Source organism: Cavia porcellus, unplaced genomic scaffold (assembly GCF_034190915.1).
Source record: "Cavia porcellus strain 051 isolate PalLab524CR breed Dunkin Hartley unplaced genomic scaffold, mCavPor4.1 scaffold_10, whole genome shotgun sequence".
NCBI lineage: Eukaryota > Metazoa > Chordata > Mammalia > Rodentia > Caviidae > Cavia > Cavia porcellus.
Genome location: NW_026947493.1, coordinates 84,702,145 through 84,717,064, shown reverse-complemented (window position 1 = coordinate 84,717,064; position 14,920 = coordinate 84,702,145). Strand labels below are relative to the sequence as shown.

Sequence of the window (14,920 nt, the reverse complement as noted above, 5' to 3'; positions counted from 1 at the left end):
AGCGGCCCTCTGGCCGCGCCGCCGCAGTATGGCGGAGGGAGGGGGGCGGGGACGCGGGGACGCGGCGTGATTCGCGACCGTGCCCCCGGCACGGTCCTGGCACTGAGGTCTTTCCCTCGGTCCCAGCACTCGGCCTCAGCGTTTTCTAGGCCGCCGCCGCGGAAGTGGCTCCTGCAGCGTCCTGCTCTAGGGCTGCAACCTCCGCCACAGTGGCGGCCACGGCGTCTCGCCCCGCCTCGGCGGCGGTGGGCGCCGTGGTATCCGCGGGTCCCGAGCCCATGACGGGCCAGGGGCAGTCGGCGCCCAGCGCATCCACGTGGGGCGCGCTGTTCCGCCACGTCCGCTACGAGAACCTGGTGGCCGGCGTGAGCGGCGGCGTTCTGTCCAACCTGGCGCTGCACCCGCTGGACCTCGTGAAGATCCGCTTCGCTGGTGAGCCCTCGCTGGCCGCCCGGCCCCCGGAGCGGGCCTTGGGTCGGGGACTCCCGGGGAGATCACAATCGATGGCGGAAGGGAAGGGACTCCCGAGGCCCCGGGACACCCTGGGACAGCCACGTGCTAGGGTGGCGCGCAGACCCGCCGTGGTTGGGCGGGTTCGCATGGGTTTCTCTTGAAAGTTTCTGCAACTTTTTGCGTTCACAGTGTGTTGCCAGTGCCGTGAAGGGAGTGGTAGAACTTAAATAGTTTGTTTTTTTCTAAGCCTATAACGTGATGTTAAAGTTAGCAAAGCACTTTAGAACCCAAACTCAACAGGTGATTCTGGAAAAGATATTTTGCGAGATGTTCTTTGTAAACTTTTGAGGTTTTTCATTTATTACTACAAGTTAAGTTCTGCCAGAAGTAAAATCTACAGAAATGATGTATCTTCAGAGTGAAATAATTCAGTTTACATGCTATATGTCTCTTGATGTTTGCAGACTGTTACCTGGACTGCTAAAGTGTCTACCAAAATTCTTCCCCTCAAGGCACTCATAATTTAGTTGTAGACTTAAGATGTAGCCATAAAAAGATAATTCCAGGCAACATAAAATCTCTCTCTCTCTCTCTCTCTCTCTCTCTCTCTCTCTGTCTGACAGGACACTTGGCGTGGGGGAATATAAATAGCCTAAGCTTAGGGCAGTGCCCTAAGGCCATTAGAGATGTATAGGTATTTCATTGGCGCACAGGTTTAGCGCCAGAAAGCAGGTTCCTAGGGAGGGGGTATTGGGTTACAGTCAAGTCTATAGGGGACGGGGGGCGGAGTTTCTAACTTAGCTGCAGCCTTTCCTGGTTACAGTGTTCGGTATCCTTGAGTATTATTACTTTATATAAATAAGGTTAACAAATGTTGATTAACTTGCCAAGTCAGAAGTTTATAAAGATGGATCTGGGGTTTGAACTCAGGCAGTCTAACTTTAGTTTAATTCCAGCGTTCATGCTTGTAAATTGCCTATAGTGGGTGAGTTGCTTTGTTGCTTTGTATTTAGAATGCTTAGGAAGTGACTAGGTCTGAGAGGTGTCTTCCAGGTGTAGCTGGTTTCTGGGTTTGAAGTCTGTTCCAAGAGCCTACCTCTTCAATTTGTTGGGGATGAGAAGTTTCTGCCTGCTTGGCCCGGTCCCTGGTTCTTTGGGTCTGGCCCAGTATTTTCTATGATTTCTAAGCCATCTCAGTCTTGATATACCAGAAAAAAGAGCTGGGTAGAACCATTATGTTACTTTGGCTAAGGTGATATAATCAGCAGTAGCAATAGGATCAAACACAACCTAGAAAATGACAAACTGAGGTGCTTATTAATTTACCACTAGTAAGCATATGAACTAAATTTATGGTTATATAACAAATCTAAAACCCCAAAATTGTATGCAGTTAATAAGCCCTCAGTATGCCCTTAGGGAGAAAATTTTTAAAAGAGGTTAGGGGAAAAAAAGCAGAGAAATAGAAGAAGAGGAAGAGATTAGAAACAATGCCGGAGAACAAAGGAGGATCATGCAGACTTTGAAACTGGTGCAAAAGATAGCAGAAAAAGAGAGAAGGAAGAAATAAAAAGAACAGAACAACCTCCTCAAAGAAACTAGAAACCATGTTAACACTCATAAAACCAAGATCAAACAATAAAGGAGAGAAAAAAGTCCACTTCCAAGGTTGTCTGTGCTGTACTGGTGGACGGTATGTGGAAACAAAGTTCAGATCTGTGTTGATTTAACCCAGTAAACCAGCAGTAGCTTTATGGCAGAGTAGTGGATAATCTCAGCAAGCCTGTACCTTTATTTTCCCTGAACTTCAGGCTGGTTTCTGGCCATGAGGCTGGGACTAGACCCCTTCAACCTGCAGCCATCAGCTCGCCTTCTGCCAGCTGGAACTCTGCTGAGCTGGGAGCTACTAGATGGATCCAGCAGCTGTTTTGAGTCCTGAGGTTGATTGGCCCCTCTCCAAGGTGGTGCCTGGCCAGTTGCCCTCTCCCATGAGATGTCCCACCGTAGTCCTCCACGTGCACTGTTCCCTTCCACAGCTTTGTCTCTGTGGAGGCCTCTGGGGTTGCCAGCAGTCACCAAGTGTCCACAGTTTTGAACCCTTCCCCCCACACAGTGAGTCCTGACTTGGTGGGGGGCTTTGCTGGCCACCTTCTGCATTGAGTTTTCCCTCTTTGCTTTCTCTGTGGGCTTCAGTTCCTGCTTCACATCCTTCCTAGGTACAGGAGACCCACTTCCCTCCTTCTGTTCCTTAGGTTGCTATGTTCCAGGGTCTGGGTGACAACTCCCAGAGAAGCCCTTTCTGTGCTCCTCTCCACGCCCCCATCTTCCCGGAAGTCTCCAGACTGTCTAACTTTAGACTCTAGCATTTAGTTCACTCACCATACTACTACGAGTTTCAAGAATGCATTGGCTGAACGCAGATAAAAGGGTTGTGGCCTTGGCAGTGGACGTGGACCTGTGTGCACTGATGTCTGTCTTCAGCAGCTGTGTGGAAGAGGTGGCAGCTGAGTCATCATTGAAGAACAGCGTGGATGGCCTGGCGGGTTAAGACAGTGCTGGGGCAGACTGTCTGAGGAAAGGGAATTCCTGGTACCTAGGTAGGTTGGTTATCTCGTGAAGACAGAAGTACTGTCTTGAGAAACTGCTAAGATTGAGGTGAGGGGTTGAGATTGCAGAGAAGGCCTTGAGGGAAGAATATAGAAAGAAAACAGAATATGACTAAGTGTGTAATGTTAGTTGAAGAACCAAAGTGCACTGCCCAGTTACATGATCAGTTCTGTATGTATGCGATAGTGTAAGACCCAGTGGCATAGTTCAAGAAATCCCAGTGGGATTCTAGGGTCTTATGTGTTGGTTTTGTGGTGCTGGGTGCTGAATCCAGGGCCTCACACATGCTGGGTGAGTGCTTTACCGCTGATGAACACCTCGCTTTGCATGTATTAACTCATTTAATCTTTTGTGACTTTAGAGTTAAATTCTATTATTTTTCCCACCTTATGGATGAGAAATCTTAAGACACAGCATATCTGAGTAAAGTCACATGATAATCATTGGGCCCAGAAAGTCTGATTCTGTAGCATGTGCAGTTTGAAGCCATGAGTGATTAGTGTATTTAAAAGGAGAATTAAATATTCCAGAAAGTTGAAAATCAGGCACCAGAGATTGAACACAGGTCCTCTTGCGTGCTGGGCAGGCCCTGAACACACCCCTCAACCCCAGCAGCTGCCAGATTGTGAGGCCTGTTTTGGGCCGTGTAAAAGCAACGTCAGGGAGGTGATTAGGCCGAGTGGTGCAGGAGCGGGTGCTCAGGCAGTGAGAGAGGTGCTCAGTGGCCTAGAGGCCACCCTTGTTGGGCTGAAAGAGCGCCTGTAAAAACAACATTTAAGGTGCTCAGAGGAAAAGGAGGCCAAGGAAATTGAGTGGCAAAGAGGAAAAAAGGAAGATTTGTGGAGCAAGCCAAGAGAAAGGCACTTTAAAAGACAAACAGTGTCAGCTGCCACGCAGACGACTCCCTGAGGGCCCTTGGAGAGTCCTTAACTGGAGCACTTGGGGATGGTGAGGTCCAGGCCAGGCTGCAGGGTAGGGGAGAAAGTCGGTTGTGGTTTCTTGTTCGTGGAAACGTAACCGGTGGCGAGGCACTGGGAGCGGCCTACGCCAGGTCCTTTCCCATGTTCACGAGAAAGAGCAGGAGCAAGCAGGAGATGGAAGACGGACACAGTAAGATGGAGAGTGAGGGTTCCAGGTAGAGGCCAGGGAACCAAGGGTCCGCGGCGTCTCCAGGTGCCTTGGCCGGAAACCTCTGCAGGCAGCAGATTGAACCTTCGCTGTTTGCTCATACACACGCGTTACCGAGTGGCAGTTTCTTGGCACAGCACTCGTTCTTTGTATTTGTGATCTCATTTATATTTGTCTTCCGTCTGTGTTTTAAATTAAATAATATTATCTATCTGCTCAGTTGATGTTTGTTACCCATCTGTGGTTTTCAAAATGTCGTTAATAGAGCACAGGCGAGGGGATTGTTTTCTTAAAGAAAGGAGACAGGTTCACTGGTGGTGGAGGGACGGTGCGCACCCAGCAGCTCCAGCGGCGGGGAGGGTGCGGTGTCGTCTTCCAGGCCAGCGTGTGCCTTCCCCTTCACAACGGCTCTTTCCCCCACACCAAGCTTGCTCCTCTCCATTCCGGTCTTTTGGCATCTTGTGCTGTCTCCGGCCGTTTCCACGGTGATGGGAGGGTACTGAGGTGTGCGGACTAACTTTTCGTGGGCAGACATGTTTAAGACAATTATAAAGCTTTTTGGACTTTATAGCAATTTTAACCTGACAGTAAGGGAACCCTAATTGGGGTCCTCTTCAGTTCAGTACATTCTTTTCCCCCAGTAAGTTCTTCACCTTCCGGTTCTTTCTACTTTGGGACACCAGTGTTTCTTTTCTAAAACATGTATTGATTACTTTAGGTAAAAGCCAAGTGTACCTTAATCTCATTTAATGTGGTTACATGTGTCAGTTTAATGGCAAGAAGCTGAACTCCCCTCTTTGCCTGACGAGCAGCTGGCGTTTCTCCGCCAGGCTCTGTTACCCCGATCAAGCAGAGCAAGCCGACCGGGGGTTGAGTTGTGTGTGGCCGCGGGCCACAACCTGTATAGCTGTTCTGGAGGCAGTTGCAGTGTGTATTTGTAACTGAATTATGTGCTTTGACCGGATCAGTTCCCTTCTCACAGCTAATTCTAGGACAAATCGTTGTACAGATACTCTGTTAAATAATGTTTTATAATAGCAAGCAAATAAAGCCCCCCAATATCAAGTAAGAGAAATCATTGTATACATGATAAGTTATCTGAGGTGAAAAAATACATTTTTAAATGTCTTTTTTTGGGGGGGGGAATTATTTATACCAAGGAAGAATGCTTAGAACTCCTCTTGAGTAAGAGGAAAACATAAAATAGTAATTAGGTATCATATAGGATAATGTCTGCTGCTGAGATACTTAATACACCTAAGATTAAATAACTTCTCAAACACTGAAGACATCATTGATACTGTGCTGTTCCTTGTGGCTTTCCCACAACACCCGGCTTTGTAACCAGACCTTTCAGCTGCCCTCTCACCCTAGAGTCTCCTGGCTCCGGTTTCCTAGGAAACGTGGAATGAAGAGGGTGCCAAAGGGTGACCTAGAGTGTATTTTTTTACAAGCTGTCAGAACTGCTTTTTTTTGCCGTGCTGCTTGGAGATTGATGGTGCGCTAAGCGGGAAGAAGGCAGGGGTAGGAGGTGGACCAATCGGAGACGCAGAGTCAGAGGGGCACGTTGGGGGGTAGAGACGGAGGACACCTGTGGGTACCCGTGTCTGTGGCACCCGAGGAGATGGTGGAGATGTTCTGCCGAGAGCAGTAGAGTAAGAGCGGCTGGGGAGGGATGGGAAATCTTGTTCGGTCTGAGCTGGCCTGGGGTGTGTGCCGTCCCCTTCTGTGTCCACCCGCGTGTTTCCCAAGCACGGGGACTAGTGAGCGGCCTGGCAAGGAAACAGGTGTACCCCCCGCCCCTCACTGTCTTTCCAGTCACTCTCTAGGTCTTGTTAGTGTTTTGGGGGTTCCTGGCTAGTTTGTTTTTTGCATAATACATTTTGAAACTTGAATCCTTAATCTTAAAAGTGACAAAAGTAAAATTTAAGTGTTGAAATCTGTTTGCCTGAGAGACTTGGGTTACCTAAGAGCTCATCCAGGACGTGCTAAAATATTAAGGGCTTACATGTCTGATTATGTAACCTCTGTGTTTGTGCATGACGCCGAGCTGGAACTTTGCTCTCTCCTAATTCTTTGTGTCTTTCAATGCAGTGAGCGATGGATTGGAACTGAGACCACAATATAAAGGGATTCTCCACTGCTTGGCTACCATTTGGAAACTTGATGGACTGCGGGGACTTTATCAAGGAGTCACCCCAAATGTGTGGGGCGCAGGCTTATCCTGGGGCCTCTACTTCCTCTTGTGAGTTGAACTGGGAAATTTCATGGTATCAAATAAAAGCAAATTCTTGTTTTGAGTGTGAAGAAAGTTGAGTCAGTCGGCACTTCTGAGTTGGAAGCGTCAGCAGACTGGCCCTGGTTTCTGAAACTGCCGGTTATCAGAGGCCTCTGGCCGATAGGACAGTTTGTAATAGGAGGTGGTGAGGGGATGAGACGGAGAGAGCCTTCCGGGGCGGTTTCCAAGAACTCAGGGAGGCAGGGTCTTTAACACGACTTTCCTAACCTCAGTCCTCATAGCTTAGAGGGAGAACTTCTAGTTAAAGCTGTTTGGAAAAGAGCAGAATCTGGATAATTCACAGTAAAGTTGTGGGCCCCTGCAGGAGTAAAGTACACTTGGCTTTTACCTAAAATAAACAGCATGTTTTGGCACTTTCATTACTGTTCAGCCAAAATAGACTGAAAACATCAAATAAGCCAGTTGCTTACTAATCAGCAGTTTTCTAAGTGCTGTGGCAACTAGAAAAACCTGAAACTCTAAAATGAATCCAATGAATTTCATTTCTCTTTGGTATCCATTCTTTCTCCATTTTATAAGAAATTAGTTCTAGAGTGCCCCCCAGAGAGAACATTTGCTGAGTCCTGAAATACGGGGAGGAGCTGCTCGTTCCTCCTTGCCTGGAATGTCTGAGCTGGCCTGGAGAAAGGCACTTTGTCGCAGAGAAGTGACAGGTGCAGGACACAGGCCTTGGGGTCCTCATGGGCACACAAGCGTGGGGCCTTCTTTGGGGATCTGAGCGGAGGCCAGGGTGTCACAGCAAGCCTTGTTGCTTGTACCTGCTCTGTCGCCTCCCCCTGCTTTCATGTTAGGCAGCAGTGTCACTGCAGGAAGTGCTGTGATGTATCTGTCCTAAGTTATGGCAGTGGCCAGACCAGTTCTAAAGTACTTTTAGGTGAAGGCAAAATAAAACTCAGCCTTAGTATTTAAATATTTTTCTTACTGTCTCGTCAGACACGCAGAGGTGAACTATACATACATGTCCCCTACACACACTATGCAGTGTTCTGCAAGTCTGAGGCTGGAGAGCTCCTGAGTTTTTAAGGACAGACTCTCAGAAAAGGAGGCTTGTGTGGTGAGAAGTCTTATAACCAGTTTCTTAGAGTGGTATTGGGAACATTTGACAAGATGAGTAGTCCCAGGCCTGTTCCGGCATCCAAGAGGCTGAGGCAGGCGAATCCCAGGGCTGATGTTGCCAACTGGCTGTCGCTGTCACCACCCTCATGTCCTTTCTCAGTGTGTCTGCACATCCACACCCCTCTGGGTGCCGCCTCCCGCATCCGAGACCTCAGCCGAGGTGCTGTCAGGACACTGTGTGGTCTCTGCTAGGATTGTGTGTGTGCCAGCGGCTGCCCTTGGGAGGGAAGCTCTGCGGCAGGTTCTGGCCTCCTGTGGGCAGGCAGAGACGCCCAGCACAGGCCCGCGGCGCTCAGCCTCGGCACCAGCTCTTGGGCATCTGCGCTGCCTCCCAGGCTGTGCCACCCACGCCCCCACCTTCTCCCGGCCTCCTGCGTGGCAGGCGGAGCGGAGCTGCCTTCCAGGAAACCATGTGTGGCCGTCCCTTCTGCAGTGAGGGGCTTGTCTGTCACTGGCATACACAGCCACTTTTACTTCGCTGTTGGGTACGCTCTAAAATGGACTTTCCTTACACTTACGTTGCTCGTGTCTCATCCTCCTAGTTACAACGCCATTAAGTCCTATAAGACCGAGGGGAGATCCGAACGGCTGGAGGCCACGGAGTATCTCATCTCCGCTGCGGAGGCTGGTAAGGCAGCAGGAAGCACGCCACCTTCCGAGCTGGAGTTCTGCTTTTTTTTTTTTTTTTTTTTTTGTCTTCTTGAGACAGGGTCTCGCTGTGCACTTCAGGCTGGTCTCCAGCTCACAACGATCCTCCCACCTCAGCCTCCCGAGTGCTGGGATTACAGGTGTTGCTTTTATATTTTTTTCAGCACCAAACCTTAAGTAATCTTATCTAATTATATTAGTTACCACATGAAGTGTCTTAGAAAACAGGTATTCTTATTGATCACTCTTGGTTTCAAAAATTTTACTCAAGCCCAGCAGTGCAGGAGATTGAGGCAGAAGGACAAAAGCTTGAACTTAGAGAGGCCTCAAACTAATAGAGGGCGAAGGAAAGGCCCTGGGCTCTGTCCCTGTTAGCACAAAAGGAGTGGTGGTAGAAAACGTAGGAACGTTTTGAATCTAACACTTGAAGACGATTTGGTGTAGCATCCTTTAAGTGTAGTTTCTGTTTTTACATTATGCAATACAGTAGTCTTGCTTCATTGCCTTTTATATGTGTGCCATCCAGGAGGAAGAACAAAGTAAGACTCATGAGCTCCTGGAAATCCTCCTTCCATGTCTTGGTTTTCTAGTGTTTACAGATTGATTTTAAAGTAAGAGCTGCCCTCAGTTTTAATTCCTAGCTGCTACCAAAGACTGAAATCAGAACAGGATTCAGTAAATACTTGTTGAATAAATCTTTCCTTAGGAAACTCAGTAAATAAGACACTTATCTAGTTGAGATTGTTTTTTATAAAGTTGCCACTCTCTGTAAAGATTCACTGCATTGCCTTGTTGGTTCGTGAGGGTCTGTGGCCACTGAGAATGGTGTCACGGAGATGCTGTGACGTGTGCAGGTCCAGAGCCGTGTCCTCTTGTCCTCTCCTGAGTCATCACATCACCTCCTACACGTTAGTGTGTCTGTGGCCCTGTCTGCATCAGGCCACCGCGTGGGAGCCAGGCAGCCCTGTCATCCACACCTCAGCAGGCCGGAGGTGCACACTCCCATCTCGGTCTCACTCACCTCGCCCATCCACATGCAGAGTTTGTGACCCCAAAACTGCGCCCGCTGGAGCCTGTTCGGAGTCTCATAGCTCCAGACGCAGCAGTCATGTGCCCTCAGACTTTGTGTAATGGACTTTTCCTGATGGGGTCGAGTGACCAGATACCTGTGTACTGAGTCGTGGTGCTTAATTCTGATTTTAGGAGCCATGACCCTCTGCATCACCAACCCGCTGTGGGTAACAAAAACGCGCCTGATGTTACAGTACGATGGTGTTAACTCCGCACAGCGACAGTATAAAGGAATGTTTGACGCACTTGTGAAAATCTATAAATGCGAAGGTGTGCGTGGATTGTACAAGGTAACGAATTATCATCAGTAGGCTTTGGAGAGCTGGAAATTGGAGTTTCTGTTGGTGCTATTGTCTCACTGTATCCTTAAAAAATGCCAAAGGTAGGCAAGACACAACGTAATGAAAACACATCAGGTCGGCAGTGTTGGAATTTCACCTTCAGGTGCTCTCACTACTGTAGATGTGTCAGCCTGACCCTAACAGTAGGAGAGCTGTCTGAACCCTGCTGGGTATCTTCAGTAGGTCAGGAGAGGCGACCAGCGACTCTAACAGGATCTCGTCTTATTGGGGATTTTGTTCATCTCAAACCTTAGTCCCTAAATCACAACCAAAACCCCAGCTCCTTGCTATTGTGGTAGTTCTGAAATTTCTTTCTTCTTCTTCTTCTTCTTCTTCTTCTTCTTCTTCTTCCTCTTCCTCTTCCTCTTCCTCTTCCTCTTCCTCCTCCTCTTTCTCATTTTCGTCTTCTGTTTCTGCTGCTGCTTCTTCTTCTTCTTCTTCTTCTGCTTCTGCTTCTTCTTCTTCTGCTGCTGCTGCTTCTTCAGTACTGGAATTCTAACTTAGGGCTTTGCACTTGCCAGGCAGGCGCTGTGCTGCTGAGCTAATCCCCGGCCCTGAAATTTCTTCCTAGTGGTAGTAAGCCCTGTTTGGTGATTTATGACTCCTTTTTCTCCCCGTTTGCCACTTTTGTACCTTCCACTCACACCTCATGCTTATCCCAGAGTTTAAAATGAAAAGAAGTCTCACTGACGTTCAGTGTGTTTTCAGCTAACACGCAGTGGCTTTTAAAATTGGGGACTCACTACCCGGGGGCCAAAGTGTAGAGTGAGTCACTGCTGTGTGTCTCTTTCATCGGTTGTCTGTGCTCTAGACAGCCTTGTTCAGGGCACTGAACTGTTACTGTTATTCCTCATGCGCTCTTCATTCCCCGCTCTGAGTGTAGGTCATCTCTGTATGTGTACGACTGAAAGAAAAACTAACGCAGGAAAGTGTAAACCGTAACTTAATCCAGAGTACTACTTTTACCTCATAAAAATGTGATTTATACAAAGATGTGATTTATACAAAAATGTGATTTATACTTAGATGAATTTTCTTCAAGTACGGTATAAAGAAGGGCGACAATGTTTTACTTCTACGTTTCCTTGAAAACTGTGTGGCTTTGCTCTATTCTGATGCTTCCCTTAGGGCTTTGTCCCTGGGCTACTAGGAACGTCGCACGGCGCCCTGCAGTTCATGGCATACGAGCTATTAAAGCTGAAGTACAACCAGCATCTCCAGCGGCTGCCGGAAGCCCAGCTGGTAAGAGGGCTCTTGGGGTGACAGCGCGACACACCCCGCGGCACTTACTGGGGGCGCTGCTGTGCGCGCCTGTCCTGATGGTATTTACCAGCACTGCTGCTGGCTTAACTTCTGTTTAAATATTTTATAAGCTGGTGGCAACAGATGAAACAGAACCCCATAATCACACAGAACTTGCATTAAAGGAGGGGAAATATTGCCAGGGGTTTAGCTCAGTGGCGTAAGTGCCTGCTTGGCAAACGCGAGGTTGTAAGTTCAATCCCCGGCACACAAAAAAGTTAGTTGAAGGAGGGGAAATACTACGTCATTTGTTTATGTTTTAAAGAAATGCTGTCTACAGAAAGCCATGTTTTTGTTGTCTCTTTAGAGCACAGCTGAATACATATCTGTTGCAGCACTTTCCAAAATATTTGCCGTGGCAGCCACGTACCCTTACCAGGTGGTGAGGGCCCGGCTCCAGGATCAGCACATGTCTTACAGCGGGGTGGTGGACGTGATCGCCAGGACGTGGAGGTGAGTGCACGGCTGGAGGTGCTCTGCGAACCTGCCAGTGGTCTCCACTTGATTTCTTCACTGTAAAATGAAGACTATTTGGAATGACAGGATTGGTTGTTGTAAAAATAAAGTGAAAGTTAGACATGGTATTGTAGGCCTGTAATCGCTGCTACTTACCAGAGGAGGCAGAGACAGGAGGATCAGAAGTCAGAGGCCAGCCTGGGCAATTTAATGTGACCTCATCCCCAAAAACATATAAAAGGAGACCTGTGAAAGTGCCTTGAACCTGTGTGACATGTTTCTAGGCCCTGTTCCCTGCTCTATGCCAGGGTGAACTATGGCACGTGTACCAAAGCAAGCCGTTTATATCACTGAAGTCCTGTTCTAGGTACTGGAAAGATAATGTCTTAGCTCGCGTGTGCTACCTCTGAGTGTTGGGCAGCATTTACACAAGCCATGAGCTTTTTAATGCCAGCGTGAGATCAGTTAAACCTCCTGCGTGTTTACTCATTTAAAAGCATTGAAAGCTGCTAATTTAAAACACGTGCCAGTTTGTTTTGCGCCATCTCCACCTTCTTCCTCAGGCTTCCTAGATGGCTCAGAAACTGCATCCTTCAGTGCACGGGGCGCGAGCTGTGCTGCTTGCTCCATGCCCTGTGTCAGGGAGAATCTGTGTTTTCAGGCTATTTAAGAAATTAAGCATGTATGTATTTTTCCTTCTAAAGGAAAGAAGGCATCAGAGGATTTTACAAAGGAATTGCTCCCAATTTGATCAGAGTGACTCCAGCCTGCTGTATTACCTTTGTGGTCTATGAAAATGTCTTACATTTCCTACTTGACCTTCAAGAAAAGAAAGTAAGGTAAAAGAAGATAATTCCAGTACCTCTGCCCAAGGCGGTAGGCAACAAGCTCCTTCGAGACCTAAAGCTCAAGACGAATGCTGCACAGCACACGGCCCATAGTCAGACTTGGTCTGCAGTGTTAGCAGTCAGGAGCTGCTGAGCTTCTCCACCTGTGTGAGGCTTGGCTGCCTCTGCCTCTGGTAGGGGGCACCACGCAATGCCCAAGCCAGCAGCAAGTCCATTTCACGTCCATCTTTCGAGCAGAAACTGCAGCCTTCGTAAGTGGGTTATAGGGATCCGCTGCTTTTTTGACCTCTTTGCCTGGATTGACTTTAAAATTGACTTTGTGCTATAGCAAGCAGATGGCTTCTCCGGATAATGGCCAGTGACCTGCAGGGCGAGGTGTCACCCAGAGTGGACGGGTGAGAAGGTGTGTGCAGAAACGCACCTCAGCCCAGCTGAGCTGGACGGTGCTCACCGCAGACCTCTGAGATGTACCACCTGATAATGGTTACCATTCCATCCCTGACTTCTTAGAGCCCATCCACAGTTTAAAGTTACTCCTCATTTTGGCATAATAATGTAATGTAAATTTAAAAGTAATGTAAATTTAAATAGTAATGTAAATTTAAAATTTACAACATCTGATCTTCGCAGATTGAGCAGTGTCAGCCTTTGTTTAGGGGACACAGCTACAAATTACTTACCAGAAATGCCCAGGAGATCAGCGTCTCCTCTGCAGATGTGGAATGTTTGAAGTGTGTTAACTGGAAATGAGAACCTCCCTGAATTTTTGAATTTATGGGTCCAGATCCCAAATAAATGATTAATTTACATTGGTTATTCAAATTCAGGTGGAAATACAAATTATTAATGGTCATGATTGAGTTTGCATAAATGACTCATTACAGATGTTTATATAAAAGTGAGCCACATGTGGTGGTACATGCCTGGAATGGCAGCACTCCACGGAGGCGAGGCAGGAGTTTGAAATCCAAATTCAAGCCCAGCCCAGGAAAGCTTAACATTCAAAAAAAAGGACTACAGATTATGTAGAGCCGTAGGGAGATCCTGCATTCACCCCAGAACCACACCAAAACAGCAGAGTGACACTGGTATCACTTTATCAGAAACACCTATGAGCACTGTTGATTTTTATTTGTTGTAAATGAAACACTGAGGTTTTCAAAACCACATTTAAATGGCTTTTTGAAAACACGTTTATTTTTTATATATTAGAAATGGAATTGTTTTAAAAATAAAAATAAGCTGACTTAAGGACCCAATTGTATTTAATAGCTTGTAACATGAACAGGAATATTTTATAAGTTAAGTGTGATGTATTTTTTTCATGATTCTGGATTCTATTTCAATTCATATGCACTGCTGATATTAGTCCTTAAGTAGAAAGATAAGCCACTTTCCCTGAAAATAACTATATTTCCCCAAACATAAAACCAAGTTTTTGTTTTTGTTTTTTTTTTTTTTTTGTCTTTTTCCTTTTTATCGGTACCAGGGATCGAACTCACGACTGCCTGCTTGCAAGGCAGGTGCTTATGTCACCGAGCTAAATCCCCAGCCTCTTTCTTATAAAACCAAGTCTTACATTTTTTGCTTCAAACGAAGCAGTAAGACTTATTTTCAGGGGATATCTTATTTTTTTAACAATCTGCATTCATGTAAAAACTAATTTATTCGGGGGCTGGGGGTTTAGCTCAGCGGCGTAAGCCCCTGCCTTGCAAGCAGGCAGTCGTGAGTTCGATCCCTGGTACCGATAAAAAGGAAAAAAGACCAAAAAAAAAAAAAAATTTATTCATGTGCAGAGATCTACAGTTATTCAAATACTGTCCAGTTGCCTTCTGTAACAGCATCATGGCTGCCTCATTTTCTGGAACAAGGTTGCCAGGCTCCTATTACACATTTCCTGCCCCAGAGCTGAAATTACTTGTGCTTGAATCTAAATGTCCCCTAAGGACATTCAGTGGCTTGCTTTTTAGAAGGTGGATCATTGAGCCAGTAGGTTAATTGATTTATCAGTAATCTGTTGATGGGTTCATAGCCTGATGAATTATTGAGGTGCTGGAGACTGAGGCAGTGGGGCCTACACTGCCTACTTGGGGGAGGTAGGTCCTGGGGCCTGTGTGACCTTGGGAGCTGTGGAGTTGACACCGGCTGCTTCCCCGATGGCTCTTCTCTGCCATGAGGCAAGTCTCTCCGCTCCCCACCATGATACTCTGCTGACCACGGTGATGCCCAGGAGCAACAAAGCCAGTGGACCGTGAATTGAAACCTCTGCAACTGTGAGCCCAAAAACCTTGCTAAGTTACACTGTTTCTCAGGTCTCTTGTCACAGCCTCAAGTAGCTAACACACCCACTGATGTGTCAGGGTTCCTTTACCTCCTGTTAGCAGGAAATAGTGTGCAGAGATCACACCCGGGCTTCACTGGAGTGGGCACTGTTCCCAGGCCTTTTCTGTAAGCAAAGCCAGGAAACTCTGTCCTTACTGTTCTCTAGCTGTGTTGAAGATAAAGCCTTCATGAGCTCACACTGGATCCCGGCGTCTTCTTAACTTCATCAGTCTGCTCCCGTCCAGGCCGCAAGAATTCTTCTTTTGATCTCTCCAGCATTTTCATTTTACATATGTCTGATCCTTTCTACCACGTGAGCCATTTCAGGC

General features: G+C 47.2%; 1 protein-coding gene across 2 annotated transcripts; it reads left to right on the top strand.

Moving 5' to 3' along the window:
- Nucleotides 1-88: 88 nt before the first annotated feature.
- Slc25a32 (solute carrier family 25 member 32) lies at nt 89-13,523 on the top strand. 2 transcript variants are annotated; one of them, XM_003479834.5, is made up of 7 exons: nt 89-432; nt 6,283-6,433; nt 8,146-8,231; nt 9,455-9,612; nt 10,792-10,905; nt 11,273-11,418; nt 12,126-13,523. In XM_003479834.5, exons 1-7 carry the CDS (start codon nt 279-281, stop codon nt 12,262-12,264), a joined length of 948 nt encoding a protein of 315 aa, XP_003479882.2. In that variant the 5' UTR covers nt 89-278; the 3' UTR covers nt 12,265-13,523. The 2 variants fall into 2 exon arrangements, with proteins under 2 accessions (XP_003479882.2, XP_012999421.1); XM_013143967.3 differs by lacking the exon at nt 89-432 and adding an exon at nt 5,664-5,843.
- Nucleotides 13,524-14,920: the final 1,397 nt, after the last annotated feature.